Consider the following 18,380-nt stretch of genomic DNA (forward strand, 5'->3'; position numbering starts at 1 on the left):
TATATTATACATTATATAATTGTAAGATATGAAATTACTTATGGTGCTATTTTTACGATGTGAAAACCATACAAAGATAAAATGGAACTATATAGATAGTAGGTAGGTACTACTATTTGTCTTGCGATCATTAAATTTTATCGTAATCGCTTGATGTTTCCTATATGAGTACCTATAACATCAGTTTAATTTTGGTGTCCGGAGTAACGTGCAGTGAATAAAATGAGTTCAAAAGACGATTTTTACGTGTGTTTTAATAAATTAACTGCGGAAAAAAAACAAAATTCGATTTATTTATCACAAAAAAAATATTCTGAAATAATATTAGAAATTAAAAACGCTAAATCAAACAAAAAAAAAACAAGCACAGATTACCGACGTTTAAAAAGATATGATGTAATAACTATTGACGGAGAAGACAAATTGATTTATCCTATGGACGGTGGTGATTCAACAATCTATTACTACGTTCAAAACGAAAGTATGTACGATATTCTTCATGAAATCCATTATAATATAGAGCACGGGGGGGAACACAGAAGACAAAGAAAAAATATAAATATATCACACAAGAAATTATATTAATGTATTTAAAGTATTGTGAACCTTGCCAAATGAAGCAAAAATGTAAAAAAAAAAGGTCTGGTTACTAAACCAATGATATTCTCTGAAATGAATAGTAGGCTCAAGATGACCTCATTGACATGCAGTCACAAGCAGACGGGGAATATCGTTTTATTATGGTCTACCAAGACCATGTTACAAAGTTTGATCAAATAAGAGCATTAAAAACAAAACGAGCTGAAAAGGTTGCGAAACATATCATAGACATATTTTGTATTTTTGGTGCTCCAATGATACTGCAATCTGATAATGGAAGAGAATTCGTAAATCAAATAATTAATGATTTAAAATGTATGTGGAATAATTTGAAAATAGTTCACGGCAAGCCCCGACACAGCCAATCACAAGGTAGTGTTGAAAAGGCAAACCAGGATATTCAAAATATTTTAACTACATGGATGCAAACAAATAATTCAAAATCTTGGTCCGAGGGTTTGAGGTTCGTACAATTAATGAAGAATAGAGCATTTCACAGTGGGATAAAAAGGTCGCCATATCAAGCGATGTTTGGTAGTGATATCAAAATTGGATTATCGACGTCTATTCTTCCACCAGAAACTATCAACAATATATCTTCAGAAGAAGATTTGGAAAATGTATGGAAATTAATAATATTTTACATTAGCCATAACACGATGGCTAAAGTTACTTTAGCCGGGTAATGTATACTTAATCCATTTCCTAATAGTTTTTATTCACGGCTAAAGTCCGAAATTGGATAATATGTACATTATCCGGATAATGTGCACATTAGCTTAATTCGGACTTTAGCCGTAACATATATATGACATAGGTACGTTCGTATATATAAGGCGCACCTGAACATCGAAGGCGACAGAGTACAATATGTATATCTTACGTAGGTATATGCCTAATAATGTTAAAGCAGCATTATAGTAGTAGCCGCGGCCGGTGCATTATAATATATTATGGTCGTAAACGCCCGTGTTCGACCACCCCGCGTATAGGTGATAAATATTGTACGACCGTGAATTTTTTTTTTTTTGTAGAAAAGTGTTAACTAAAACCCCTGTGGTAGCCAAACCCTTGGTGGTCGCCGCCGTGCGATTCTCACACGCACTTCACGCGAGGCGGCGGACACGCCTTTCGCTATTCATAATAATATATTATAGTATTATGCACATTATTCTTTCACCGCTTTCTTCGCCCCTTTTCTTATTTTTTTTTTTCGTAGTCCGTTCTCGACAATGGTTTTTATATCCTTTCGGCTAACGGTATTCCCTACGGTAGCCATCAAGTAGCCAAAGCGTATACCTACCCATATATATATATATTACATATGAGTACTTATGATATAACGCGCGCACATCTCACGGCGGTGGCGGAGGCAATAGAGTTGAGACGTAACAATAATCGGCGAGGGTGGACGTTTAGGTAGTTTTTTTCCTTCTTCCCTTTAAAACCCGTTATTTACACATTCATCTTGTCCGCAGGTAGGTAATACCTACTCAGCGCGCGTGTTTTGTGCGTGCGGTTTGTGGTGATGTGTAATATATTATATATAGGTACAGATTATATACAAGTATACGCAACAGAATATAATAATGTACACGAGCATATAGGTCATTGTTTGAGACTTACCCAAAATACCGTCAATTGAATGGTTTTTCAGCTCGTCCCTTCTGCCGCCACGCAGTAGTCGGCTGATGGAACTGATAGACGGAGCCGAGTTTTTGTCACAAATACCGTCCTGCTGGGATAATAAGAAAAATATTTATATTTTTAGTACGCCTAAAAATTAGTATAATTCATATAATATAAATACAAAATCGGCTTCACAATAATACATCATAGCACACGAATGTACGATTTAAAATTAAAAACGAATTATTTAATTATATCAAACGTGAATATATTATATACTTAGTCGTATCATTATATATAATTCCACTATTTATAGTTACTTTTACAAGCGTTTTTAAAATCTTATCTATATTATATATCATAGAATGCTACTTTTGAAAACGCACTGTATCTACATATTATAGGTAATATACATTTATTCATATTATAATATATAACTATACACAATACTGAGTAAAAGTTAGCTAAAGTTAATCCTTTTATATTTAAATTATGAATAGTCTTAAATAGTCAAATATATTCTAACTAAAAACTCAGATAAAGACTATTACGTCACATACACTGCTTTTAGTATTTATATTTTTCAGGTCTATATAATAAATTATAAAATATTTTATTCTAAACTGCTATATCATTGCTAAATTTCATCTTATATGTCGTATACTTGTATCATGTATATATATTATTATTAATAAAACTTGGCTAATAAATGACCATAAATAAGGCATACAATATAATATGTATGAATATTGAAATGGCGCTGTTCATTTCTATTCATTATTTGTAATACATTTGGGTATCTACCGTCGCAATGTATATCATTTATTATTATTGCTTGGATTATAATATAATTATATTGGTTTAATACCTATTATTTTCAAATAATTGAATTACTTCATATTTATCCCAAATTCGTGTACGAACTGTATAGGTAGATAAATACTTGAACTTTGACATTATTATGATTTTATATTATAATTACGAGTGCGTTTGATGTCTAGAGACTTTAACGGCAGTGAATATATTACAATATTTAACATGTCATATTTATTTAATAATTCAATATTATAAAAAATAGTTATTACATGTAAATAAATATTAACTCTGGTATAATATATGTACCTAATACCTATATAGTACCTAGTACCTATACAGTGTACACAATGGGGAAACAAACCTATAGTATATATCATAAACAAACTTAAGATGTATAATATTATATTTTATTGAAATCTGTAATTAATGACCCACCCTCCATGTATAGGTATATTGAAATATCGGGAAGCAATCTTTACTGTTTCTATATCACCATGTTTGTTTCTAGTCTGTATATTATGGTATATATACACGTTCCGATTTATCTTAATACATATATATATATATGTAGGTATATAAGGAAAATAAAATATGAATAGGTAGGTACCCACGTAAGTATAATTTAATAATAAGTATTAGGTATATCATCCACGTTCAGGCGAAAAATTCAAATTCAATACGCCAATTATAAAATTAAAAACAATTAGGTGAAAAAATGCCGGAAACATTCTAAGTTTGTACAGCCTTATAATAATCAAAGTATAGTCTTAGGTAATTTCGAAATCATGTTTTTGAATGTTTTGCGTAAACGTGGACGATATAACTATAGGTAGGTATAAGATGTGTGTATATTTGGAGCATTTGATAATATTATTAGTTACACACTTAAATTGCATTTTAATATATATATATCATATACAACTAACCTATCACACCTTTAGGCCTTTACCTATACACATTATATATGTAGTCATATAAATGTAAACGCACCTTTACGAGCTTGTCGCGGATCTCCCAGCTGAACATGGCCGGGTTGGCCTTCTTGTACTCCTCGATGCGTCTCTCCACGTCCGGCGTGGCCACCCTAGGCTTGCTGCCGCCGATTACGCCGGGCCGTATACTTCCGGTCTCTTGGTACCGGTTGAGGATTTTCGACACGCAGCCGTGCGACACCCTGAGCTGCCGAGATATGACACACGGGCGTACACCGGCCGCGGCCATTTCGACGATCTTCAGTCTGATGTGGTTAGGAAGCGGCCGTCCGTTGATGAACACGCCACCGAGCTGGTTCATGCGGCCCTGGCCTGTATCACACGTCAAAAAACGAAGTTGCTTAGAAGACTTATAATAGGTAAGTATAGGTATATTATGATATGGATAGATGCAGAGTAAAGAAATTCGGACGAGTGTATATTTATAGGCAGATTTTATTCCCCCATGATATATAGGTAAATTTGGAGGGTTGGGCTGGTGCAGGGTGAAATCGGGTTAGGTGTATTGTAGCAAATATAATATACCTATTACCTATAATATATTATAATAATATGTAACAGGGTCGGAAATGAGGGCGGTACGAGTGCATGGGCCTAAAAATATCGTAATTTTCCTTTACCTTGAAACGGGTATCCGGTGAAGTAGGGTGTCATATTCAACGTGGACACGGACATCTTGAGATTTTCCAATTATCGTCTTGGCGTTGCAAACCGAATGAATGAATCAATAAATGAATGAACGAAAAACGATAATACGATATAGTATGAATGAACGAAAAACGATAACGATGATTAATGACCGAACGAAAAATTAAACCGAATAAAATATATGTTTACATATGTGTCTGTGTGTGAGTCGATAACATTCACCACTGCGCGTCACGAATGGAACTCGCGCGATGACCGCAAAACGTACACTGCCGCCCGTGAATCGAACACTGCTCCGTCGGCCGGTGCGTCGGCGGCGCCGTGCACCGACCCCGCCCGCCGTACGAACGACGCGGAAACCGGTCGGCAAGGCGCGCTCTCATTGGTCGACTGCGTCGCTCATGGGCGTGTACCGCGCGCGCCGTTCCCTCGACTTGAGGCCGAGTGCAAACTACGCGTCATTATAATATTATTATTATTATTATTATTGTTATTACTATTATTATTCATTTAATATGCAAACACGCGATTGTTTTGTCTTTGCTGCTAAATATATAAAATAAAAAAATATAAATAGCCGGGTCTATTATATAATATACATTATATTAAATATTACTCAAGAAATTCGCTAAACTAGACCGGTTTAAAATTATCCCACTTTATCCCGCACCGGGATAATGAACCATGTAAACGGTATGGTCCTGCAAACATCCCGGTGCATTATTTTTCACACCGGTTTAGTCTAGCGAATTTCTAGGCTATATGGTGCATATACAGTGCGATGTAACGATAGATATTATGTTAAATAATAGGTACCTATATAGAGCAAGTCTTGCGTTATATTATGATCATTCTAACAAATTTATACATACTCTATATATCTGGTACAGAAGCGCTTTTAGGAATTTTCAATGAGGGGAGGGGGTTGTGGATAATTTCTAGGAACATATATAGAGGGGTTATCGTTGCACTTAAAAACGGGCACGTTAAAAAAGGGCAAAAGGAGGGGGTTTAAATCCCACGACCACCCCCCCCCCCTCCGCGAGCACGCCATGCTTAGGTACATCATAATCAGGGTTGAGATTTTATAGCACTTAAAATTGCATAAATATGCGCTACAATATTACCTTAAATATTGCTAAATAGGTATGCAATAAAAACAAAAAAATATGCAAAAAAAAAAAATGTATTAATAAATAATTTTTTAATCACTTACAAATTATTATGGGTAGTTACTTAAGAATTGAAATAATTTAGTCACTCTAATCAGAATCCAAATGAATTGACTCTACAACGCATTCAACGCTCGTTCGTTGATAATCGGCGATTAATAAACGCAAGAGAAATCGACAAAAAAAATAGCAAACAAAATCAGCAGATAACAGAACCAAATACTTGATACGAAATTATCGTAATAATTCGATTGACAAAAATCTAAAAACACATTTATTAAAATATAATTTCATAAAATATGGCCAATTTTGATTCAAAACCAGGTAAAAATGCAAAAAAAGTCTCAAAAAGTCCAAAAAAAAAGCATTAAAAACTAAAAAATCGCAAAATATGCAAAAAAATTTTTTTTTTTGAGTTCTCTGAATCATGAAATACATTTTTAGCTTACTCTGCTATTTTTTTTAAGCATCTCATAAAAAAATGCAAATGCTATAAAATCCCAACCCTAATCATAATAATATATAGGCGATTGCTGGTAAGTGATACGTATTATATATTGTACACGAATATGAATGAGATATATACCTATAATGTATATTGTATATGTCGATTGGCCGTTATAGGTGACCTATATATTTATTTGATATTATAAATTACATTGTCGTTCCATCGTCCCCGATTAAATATTTACTTTTTTTAGTGCCAGCTGTATGCTTGTACCATCTCCGATTAAAGTTAACCGGAGTTTAATCGGCCGAATTTGCCCGGTTAAATATCTGTTATCAGCCTAATCGAAGTTTGACCGTAGACGGTATAATCGGCCCTTAGTATATTACTTGATTATTATTAGGGCCCGGAACTTGACAACTATAGGTGCTATAGTTCTTTAAAAAAATTGAATCTCGCTGGAGTCTATAATATTATTTATTATATAGACTTAGACACAGATATATAATATAATATTATTTATTTTGATTTTTAATGATTATTTAATGAGTATTTATTTATGACATTGCATTGCCATTTATTAGATAATATTCGATTATTGCTAAATTATTATCTTTGCAAATGGGTATTTGAAAGTGACACATTGAAAATATCTAATTAAATTATAAATTAAATGACTTGCATACATTTGTAATAATTATTGTCAAGCCAATTTTATATTATGTGCATATACCTACTGTATGATATAAATTAAAATAATGTGTATAATGTGTATTGTTAACAATAAAAATAATTATTAAATTATTACTTTAAATCATACAAATATCAAAATAAACAAGATAACGAACTATAATATTATTGATTATATTATGCTTTCATTACAACTGTTTATAAAATAATAATTGTAATTATGCTTATTAAAAATACTATACTATATAGGCACTTGCAGCTAATAATACATCGTTGAAATTATATACTAATTAGTACAATTAATTGTGTACATTTCCTATATAATAGTATAAACGCCTATAATTATAGTGAGATCTAGTGATATTCTCAACAAATATTTTTTCGTTACAAAATGATTTGCTATGATTATTATTAATGATGATATTTTAATTATTAGTAGTTGCTTAAAAAATATTAGGCACCTTCATAAATTATTTCAATATATTTAAAAAAAAATAGTGTTGGTAACACAGCAGTAAAAAAAGCCGATCGATCGATCTGTACGGTATAATACCACAATATAATACAATTATAAAGTACTCACATACTCAGATATTTTGGGACCCAGGGCTAATTTTGTGGTTGGACCCCTTAACTTATATTATAAATTCAGTATTTAATAATAATATTTAAAGAATAAATGTTTGTTATAAAATTGTAAACACAAGTTTAGAACACCTTAAATACACAAAGTCTCGCTATATAATTATTATTATAATATTATATAATATTACAGTTACGATTGTTGATAAAAAGCCATTATAATAGGTATTTATTTTTAGTCAACATATAAGAATATATAATATATTTATCTGTATATAAATTTTATAGATTGGAATTATAATATTTATTACGTTGTATAAAAATACGGATAGAAACCGGAAATTTACCACGCTCAAAAGCAGAGTGAGGCAGCTTTCCTAACTTATTATTTGGGTCCTCATCTCATGGACAAACGAAAAAAGTTAAACTGCAGACTTCACCTACTCAGGCCCTTACTAAGATCCATAACAAATTCTTTATATACAAATGTCTCCTCCATCCCATCTGGACATATGACATCATACTCTGGGGCCCAGCCAAAAAATCCAATACTCAAACGATTCAAGCTTTTCAATCAATTTGTCTGCGTATCATTGCCAAAGCTCCCTGGTACGTAACGAACAAATTACTTCACGATGACCTTCAAATCAAAACCATCCACGACACAGCCTCCAATTTCTACAAAAGGTTTCATGGGAAACTCCTTATGAAACACAACCACCTCAATTGTCCTCAAAAAATCTTCCTGACAACCCCATAAGACGTCTCAAACTCAACTGGTGCAGAGTTCTTCTTAACCTATAAAATACGTTTATATTACTCATAAAAATGTTAATTCATTTTAAAAGGTGACTCGACTGCAAGCCTCCCTACACGTTACTCAAAGCCATTTTTATATTATTTTATTATACGATATTATCATATTTACTTATTGTATGTAATGCACAGATTGTAAATTTTCAATAAACGCCATTTAAAAAAAAAACTTATTATTTTAATTGATAATTTTCAATATTATGACCTACCAACATCACCAATTTCAAATTTGATCCAATTTTCTACTAGAAACCTCCCTTAAAGTTTATGATAGTAGCAATTTTTTACTAGAAAAAGTGTCTATAGACATGAATATATTGAATATATTCATAAAAAAAAGTAAAAAAACACACATCATCATTGTTAAATTAATACAATAATAGACATGGATAGCTTAACTAAAAATCTAAAAAAACTATTATATTTTTGATTCTAAAAAAAAATTCATAAAATATTACGATGTTTCAAAGCATTTCTGAAGAAAATAATGTATTATTGGTTTGGAAAAGTTTTAAAAGTTACCTATCATTATTTTGATGATTAGATAAAGGAAGAGTTTGTATAATGGCATGATGTTAAACCAACAGTTATGAATAGATAGAAATTTGTACTTATATACCGATGCCGCTGATTATGGAAAATGAAAATACATAGATAGGTACCTACTGCAATTCAATTATTGTAATCGATAAAAAAAGGTACCAAAATTGCCTCTTCTGGTTAATTAACCACTGCAGTACTAAAAAAAATGTCTTAGCCTCAAATATAAAATTATATACTTAAGGAACTATGGAAGTGTGCATACCTCATGAGGTTCAAAGGTTGCAGCAATCAATTTATTATACTATAGGTATACTTATTATATACCTAGCTATAGCTATATTATATACGCTGCGCTAACATAATAATGTCTGTATACTATTGCAATCGTGTACAATTTTTACTTTAATAACATCTAATTTATAATATCTATTTTTATCGTGATTTTATTATGTAAAATGTACCTACGGAAAACGTTATGAAATATATTGTTATTTTATAAAAGATATAATATTATAAGTACACGCATGTAATTATGTTGTAAGGTATATATATATAGGTATACCAACCCATCATTTTAAGAAAATAATTACCAACAATATATCTAATATTGTTTATATTATTGTCTATAATGTTTAATATTATATGTATACTGACGAAGAGAATAGAAATATATTATAGATTCTACGATATACTGCAATCGCCGACCCACACGATAAAATATCATTTATATACTCAATCTGCAGTACCTACCCCAACTCTATATCCGCCTCAATCAAATTTATCATCGCCACCCATCTTCTCAACAAACAAGATTTATCTCTCTCCCCACCGTGTCTAGTACTTAAGTAGCCTTATGTGCATCCGTTAAATTTCTAATTTATTTCTATATACTATGTTATATTATGTAATTCAATCTTTTCAATATTTACACCTAATGGCCACTGTTTCCGCGAGTTTAAATAAAAATAATAAGATACTTTAAATGTTTCAATATTAGGTATAATAATATTTTCTGAACATTACGGTTGAAAATTGCAATACCATGTGATTTGCCCTGTTCAGTGATGTAGGTACGCTTTGTAAAATATAGGAGGTATAGCTATATAGTCCTACGTTATGATATAACTTGAAATCGTTACGCAAAAACAGAGTAAACGCATAAAGATACTATTATGAATTATGGCGGTTGATTACCTATATGGCTATATGTGTATAATAAATATTATGGTATATTCTATATACCTAATAAATATACCTATAATATTGTACCAGACTGGTATATCTATATTGCAGCCTAAACGTTAACATTTTTTATATACCTACTCTTATACCGTATATAGTATTGCATTTTGCTTGCAAGATGCGAGTATATTAGGTATATACATTCTTAAAATATATTATACTTTCCATTCGGATTTAATACCTATGACGTTTAATATTGTACCAATTTTGCGTGAGACGGAATATTCGGTCTATATTATATAGATAGAATAAATGTTATATAAAAATTTCTTAATGATATCTAGGTAAAAATTATTTATATTTTTGCATTAAAATATATAACAATGTATTGCAGAATAATGTCCTTGCAGCAGTTATATGTTATAAATAAAGACCGGATTCTTATGCGCATTTTAAATTTTAAAATACATGCATGTGAACATGCACAAAAAATCAATATAGGCAAGAAAAAAAATATAAAACATGCAAGAATACATTTCAATTTTGCAGCGTTAATTTTATTAAAATTCTTTTAAACAAAAAGTAAAATGTATAATATATATATTATAGCACAAATATTTAGATATACAGTACAAAAATGTAATTTGTTAAATTATAATTTAATTTTTAATCATTAATAGGTTGCAAACCAAGTAATTTATTTATTTGATTCATAAAATATTTTATATATTGACGAACCTATCCAATTATGATCTTTTTTTTTGCTCAACACCTTTTTGGACCATTGGGTATAATTGTATGCTTTTTTTGTTGAAATATGCACAAATATTCAAACCATGCACTAACGTCGGATTATGTAAAAATATGCAGTATAAAATGTTGATATTTAATTAATCATGTAATGATTTATGGACACTCGTTGACTACATGTATATGATGTTGAAAATAGCAACATGAATTTCATGCAAAATCCAGTCTTTAGTTATAAAGCATTTAAGTTCTAAATACATCTACCTCAAGAGGGTAGTATCTATCCCTAATCCCCCACTCCCACCCACCCACAAATAATTATGCTACTAACGTAGGAACTAAAATAAATATATTAGGTATATGTACCTAATAGTACGTGGCAATAGTTAGACGGCACAAAATACATTTTTAACAGAAAACACGAAAATATAGCTCTGTATAAGATCAACAGTCACTCATATCGGTGAATGTATCTTATATAATATATAACTCGTATATTCTCGAAAAATATTTCACGTTAAACGGTTTTTTTATGTGTCGAGCTCGAGACAGATATACGCGTGCAGCATAACGATAATATTGCAATATGATTTACGGTTTTATACGATCATTGATCACGTTCAACTTTAAACATAAAATATAATAAGACACATAATACACATTATACTCATCGTTGTAAAATACAAGGATGCGATGTATATTTTATACCTTAGGGCGCGTGAGTACGATTATTGTACGATCACTCTGGTCACACAATAAGGAAAACGACAGATTTTTATTATTACGATGTACCTACACTCTTGTCGATATAAGAAAAAAAAGAATGATCACGAGCTCCATTGACCGGCGCCGCGGTCGTCGGTCGGTCTACTGCTGCAGCACAACAATATACGATATTATAATATTATATTATACATACATAATAATATACATATATGCGCTCACAAAACAACACTACATTATAAAATATACCATAAAGAATGTGTTTGGATCGTACCCCCGGGAGCACTTCATCACTTTTTTTCGTTTTCAAATATATATAATATGTAAACACGACGTTCGATGTGGACGCTCTCCAGAGACCCTCTGCTGCTGCTGGCCGAAGTGCACGGACATAGCATAATATACAATATAGTATATACATAGTAACGCCTATAAGTACAATACGTCGTAATGTGTGTGTATATAGTGTGGGAGTTCGAATACGCGTATAAATATGCAGGACGCAGGTATATACGCATAGCATATATATCATCCGATCGCGTATTGGTGACAGGTGTCCTCACAATAACAGCTACTTTGCAAATAATCAAAACCTTCACTGTATTATTATAAGTACCTCTATCTACCTATATATCGACGCCTCAGTTCAAAACTGCAATAACTCAAAAATACTATTATTGAGATATAACAGTTTTATACTTTTATAAAACCTAATATTTTAGAATTACCATATATAATTTTTGGTTATAAATAGAATATTCAAGTTTGGAATGCACTTGTTACCTGCAGTGGCACCGATCACCTAATTTATCTATGACATACATCATAGTATATTTTTAGATGGGGGAGGGGCATTGTAGGGTACTGCAAGGGATCTCACCATGGATCAAGAATTTATGTTAAAACGCAAACATAAATTATTAAATATTGCATTTTGTAGGTGCTTTGAGATTGCATCTGATTGTGAAATTTAAAAAGGAGGATGATGGGGGGCCTCTCGATTTTACTATGTAAATATCATAGTATATTTTAAGCACTTTGGCGCCACTGCTTGTCGCTATATAAGTAAATCCCAATGATAATATAAATGTTAAGTATTATTAATTTACAAAGTGTACTTAAACACATATATCAGTATTGAATCAAAATATTACAAACATTTTGAAATAACTAGACATATTGCATTATTGAACTAAAATTCTACCTAAATACACGCAACAACTAGACTTATTTCATTATTGAACTGAAACACTATACACATAAATTGATATATTGCATAAATTAACTAGGATGATAAATTATAAACTAGATAGGTATTTTATAAATAATAAACATTTTTAAGTATTTACAATTTAAAATAACATAACTAATTTATTGTAGAAGTAAAAACATAATATAATCTATGAAATAAAAAATAACTTGTATCTTATAACTGTATCTTTGAAATTATAAGTAACGTAACTATAAATAAATTTATATTTACATCGTATATTATATTATTATTATACACATTTCTGGGTTAGTCACTTAAGTCTAATATATTAATATGACGTGTATATAGTATAATATCATTACAAGTATATTATATGTGTTCAGAACAATTTCGTCAAAAGTACTTTTTTAGACGTTTCTTGAACGAAAATATCAGTCCTGCACCTTCATAAATCCCTACAGCCCCCTGACCCTCTCAATCTGGGCTTTGGTACACACGTAAATAATTTATATTATAAAACGTGTGATTTTTAAAACGATAACAAGGTAAATGTAAATAGGTTTTTTTAAGAAATTAATTCCGAGAGATTTCGGATACCTAGCTGGTGTCATCTATTAGAATGAATCAATCCTAAAGATAATGTTGGACCTACATAATAATATAATATATATTTTATAATCATACATAAACCGTACCCAACATTCGTCCTCCACATCAAAATTCCCATTCTCATGCGAATCCATGTCTAAAATATAGGGTAAATGCTAAACATTGCAAAAATCCATTATATAGTTTATACAGAGTGATTCACCTAGTTCACTCATTTCTCTTTTATCCTTTAATAATGCATTTACTCATACTATATTTTTTGTAATTTTTAAGTAAGGGCGCAAAAGTATACTTAAAGTTCATGTATTTTAAAATACCTATATTTTTTATTCTGTTTAATATCGGCTGTCGATACAAACAATTTTTTCAAATTCGAAAGTTGTTAAACTGCATAACTATTTATGTACTAAAGATACTAATCCTTTATAATAGTTTTGTCTATTATAGGTACCTGTTTAAAATATAAAAGGAATGTAATATTTTTGTCTAGCACCTATAATAAAATTATAATATTATATTATAGGTACTTGAAAATTTTTTACAAATTACGAAATTTTAATCGAAGCCTAGTCTTCGTGTGGTTAAATCTTTTATATATTATACTGTCATGCGGACTTTTATCCTTATAGTCAATAGTATAGTTTTGGTTAAATAACTCATTCTATTAGCTCAATTTTCGATTTATACCTATAAATACCCATCCAAATTTACAATTAACCCCTTAGAAATTGACCGTAAAAAAGGATGGGTATGTTCTCATTTATAATAATAAAAAGTTTGTGTCACTACGACTACATTCTAAGTATTTGAAAATAACTATGGTCCTCAAATATTATTAAGATTTCATTATATTAAAGGAAAAAATGTGGGTGAGCATCTGCTTGGCGAATCACTCTGTATATATGTGTGTGTGTGTGTGTGTGTGTAGTCCTCAGGCACTGTATTTATTGCGTTTTCATACGTCGTATTTGCACACATCGTCCACCGATATTATACATAACACATACACACATAATATAATATATTGAAATCGATAAAATACATGATTTATGCTAGTCTATAAATACGCGGGTTTCCTTCGTTTTGAACCAATGTCATTATATTCAAGCACACTTTGGTGATAACTTAAACACTCGTCATTACCGATAATTGCATTCACGCGGCGGTCCGTCGGACGTATTATTACAAGGTCATCGCAAGAGCTATAATGTATGCATATACATACTATTTTAGTACAATATATTATAACTGCAGTGTATGTACCTACCTATATACACCATCAAATATATGTGTCACTGCAGTCCCACAGCGTGTAACTACAATAATATGATGAGGTGCACTGTGGTGCCTGCAAAACAGCTTAACCCACAGCAAAAATATAAATTCTTTTATTTTGAGAAAACGTTATGATGCAGAAACAATATACTATAAAAAACATTTTATGGTCAAGTTGGCCCAACCCTACAACAAAAAGTTGACACTAGATGATAATATTTATAGTGGAATCACTGCCATTTAAATAATTCATTTTATTTAATATAATATATTATAATAGTATATAGTATATACATACCTACTTATACTATATAATATTATAATATACTTCATTACAGAATAGGTCCCAAAAAAATCGTTCCTAAAATAATTGATTTATTGATTATGTTGTTCTGGCGATGTGCTGCTCTTATATATTATACAGTCTTATACTTATTAGTTATTAAAGTTATCTCTAGTTTCCAGATTTGTAGACAAGAAATATCGTAGAATATAGCTGATATATTTATGAACACGAAATTTCATAAATGCATAATATTCTTACACGGTACACCGATATTAATAGACAGGTATTTACGAACAAAAAAATCTTGTAAAATGGTATATTGTATACAAATGTACAATTCTGTTGTTAATTTTTTTAACTATGAAATAAAATATGACATATTAATAAAAAAGTATAAAATTAATACTGTAGAAAATATTCAAAAAATTTAGTTTATCTGGTCATTGATTTGCGATCAACAATTTAATAAAACTTTGAGCAAAGTTTAAATTATTGTATTTAATATTCATATATTAACTTTTATGCAATAATCTAGAAAAATATGTAAATTATTAAATATTAATTTTTACTCAAATATGTAAATATATGCAAAGAAAAACAACCTAATCATATTATATTCATATGTATTGAATCTTTACGGACTACGTCATTAAATCAGAATAATTTTTTGTCAACAGTAGAAAAATTTGCATTCACATAAAAATCTGATCCCTATAGTTATTTCTCATAAGTTATTAGTAATAAAGTATTATCTATTTAATAATAATATTTACACCTTCGACATTATAGTCATACCTAGGTATAATATATCATAATAGGTACACCATCGTATTCAAAATGCAGTTTTGACCATTTCGGAAGAAGAAAATTCAAGTCACAAGACTTAACTTGCGCAGACCCACGATGCATTAATATCTAACTACATATTATTATTATAATGTCCGTATTGACGAACGCAATGATTATTATATTATTAAATATGTACCTATACAATCTCGAAATCCATTCGATTCGTATGTGTATGTTATATATTATATATTTACCTATATTGTATATTATACTTCGGCGTAATCTCGTCGAGACCGACAATCACCGTGTCATTTGTAGATCTTAAACACACGTTTTGTTTCCACGGTAAACACGCCTTGAAACAATAAGGGTGCGGTGATTTGAATCAACCCTTTGCAGAGACGCTCTACATTTTTGTTCTTCCTTCAAAGAACGCCGCGCCGCAAACGATCAATTATTCGACCTGACGGAGGAACAACGAAAAAGGGTCACTCTTGTCGATACTATTTTCCTGACAATTGGAGGAGGGTTATTACATGTCTTATAATTACTTATTGTTGTGTACACCGCGGCCAAGGCTATTACGGGAACGTGTGTATATAAAGATATACACATAGTTATGAGTTATAACTTATCTGTATCACAATATCACTATATTATAATGTATATATACCTATACATATTTATATATGATGAGAATATTTTTAGATACAATCTTCTCATGTTGTCATGAGAAGTCGAAAACGTGTTTATTAAATGTTCGTAAACAGACATGAACAAATAATAATATAATATACAGATGATTTAATATGATTGTGAACGATCAACGTCGCGAATCAAAATATCGAATATTGATTTTGCGTATACAAGGGGGTAGGACGGACACAGAATACAATTTAAAACAAAACACTTGCTGCTCTGACAGTTGAGCAAAGCGAGAAGGATAATGTCATAACAGTGTGGGATACAATATTATGGGTATATTAGACACGGCTCGCGCATGTAAGTTTTTTTCGAGACGTGACCCGATTCGTGCACGGACCGCAATTCCGTCGTGGGAGACAACACTATCGTTTCTTATACGCCTCAAAGTGTATATATGTGTATAATATCATACATATATAATATATATACTTTGTACGTGCAGTGTACGGTTTTTCGACCATTCAAACTTCAAATTGTACATATAAGTGAACACGTTTTATAGGTATACGCATGTTTTGGCGCGGTATAATATATAATATTAAATTATGGCCTTACTATTATTATTTCGTAGAATATAAAGGGTGATCGTTTCGGGTTTCTTTCTCGGGTGTCTTGTATTTTTTTATTTCGGCGTTGTTTGTTTTCAAAAACCAACATTCGATATTAAACTTTTTTACCATACACTTTAATACTGCAGTATGCCAGTATCCGGTCGGCACCCATCAACCCGCGAATTCCACACCTAATTATACAGGGTGATTCATTAACCGTAAAACACTCATTATCTCAAAGAGTATATTAATGTTTTTGAAAATATTTTTTTACATAGTTTCATGTTGTTAAAAAAACAATGTTTTTATTAAAAAGTCATATTTTTTAAGTATTTTTTAACCTTATATTTTCCAGTTGCACCGTCTCTGATTAAAGTTAACCGGAGTTTAATCGGCCGAATTTGCCCGATTAAATATCTGTTATCAGCTGATTAAGCTTAATCCAAGTTTAACCGTAGACAGTGCAACTGGCCCTTAGCAGTTTAGACAAGCGGTGTAGTGGACAAACAATTTGTGGGGTAACCCCGTACCACTCCACTCCACCCATCTAAATTTTAAATACTTATTCTGTTTTGGAATATGAAAATAAAACTATATGCTATCATTCAAAAAAGTAAAAACTTAAAAATTACAAGGATAAAAAATATTTAAAAATTTAATTTTTTAATAAAAACATTGTTTTTTTAACAAATTGAAAATATGTAAAAAAATATTTTCAAAAATATTAATACTTTTTGAGATAATGGCTGTTCTACGCTTAATGCATCACACTGTATAGCACATGGATTTGGTCACTAAAAAATAGGTTCACTCTGCAGTATTGGCAAAAAAAAAACTTTACGTTTAACCGATGATTAAAGCTTATATCGATTAAATCTTCAATAGTTGTTGTATAATGTGTTATAACTTAAACTTAAACCTCGATGATAAAGTTATGCTCATATAGGTGGTACTTGTTGACGAATGAAAATTCGTTGTTGATACTAAAATTCGTTCCAGCGATATTTTACATTGATTTGAGTGGCTTGAAAAAAGTGACCATAATTATCATTGACAATAATATTGTGCCTGATGAGTCACCAAAAGACTGTCATATAAATTTGCCTATATTTTTCTCCTTAAATAACGACCGACTGCAGTCCCCTATATAATACATACGATGCATATTATTGAACTAAATAAAAATAGTAGTTTGTAAAAATAATCATCATACTCCATGACAATAATCATTCATAATTCAATACTGTCCAAGGTCCATGATTCATCTTGTAAATCTGTATTTTTGTCGATTTTAAAATATTATATATTTTGTAGGTACTTACCTATAATTATTATATATTATACTGATCCATAAAAGAATC

General features: G+C 30.6%; 1 protein-coding gene across 2 annotated transcripts in view; it reads right to left on the minus strand.

Annotated features, from left to right (window-relative positions):
* The window catches only part of LOC100163852 (protein gooseberry), a 17,455-nt gene extending 12,492 nt beyond the window's left edge, over positions 1–4,963 (minus strand). The window contains exons 1-3 of one of the 2 annotated variants that reach the window (XM_008185746.3): positions 4,658–4,963; positions 4,036–4,349; positions 2,227–2,335 (exon numbers count right to left, since the gene is read on the minus strand). In XM_008185746.3, coding sequence (XP_008183968.1) covers positions 2,227–2,335; positions 4,036–4,349; positions 4,658–4,712 — 478 coding nt within the window. In that variant the 5' untranslated portion in view covers positions 4,713–4,963. Of the gene's footprint in view, positions 1–2,226; positions 2,339–4,035; positions 4,350–4,657 lie in introns of both variants that reach the window. The other variant, XM_001942939.5, reaches the window with a different exon arrangement.
* Positions 4,964–18,380: the final 13,417 nt, after the last annotated feature.

The sequence above is a fragment of the Acyrthosiphon pisum genome, chromosome A2 (assembly GCF_005508785.2).
Source record: "Acyrthosiphon pisum isolate AL4f chromosome A2, pea_aphid_22Mar2018_4r6ur, whole genome shotgun sequence".
NCBI lineage: Eukaryota > Metazoa > Arthropoda > Insecta > Hemiptera > Aphididae > Acyrthosiphon > Acyrthosiphon pisum.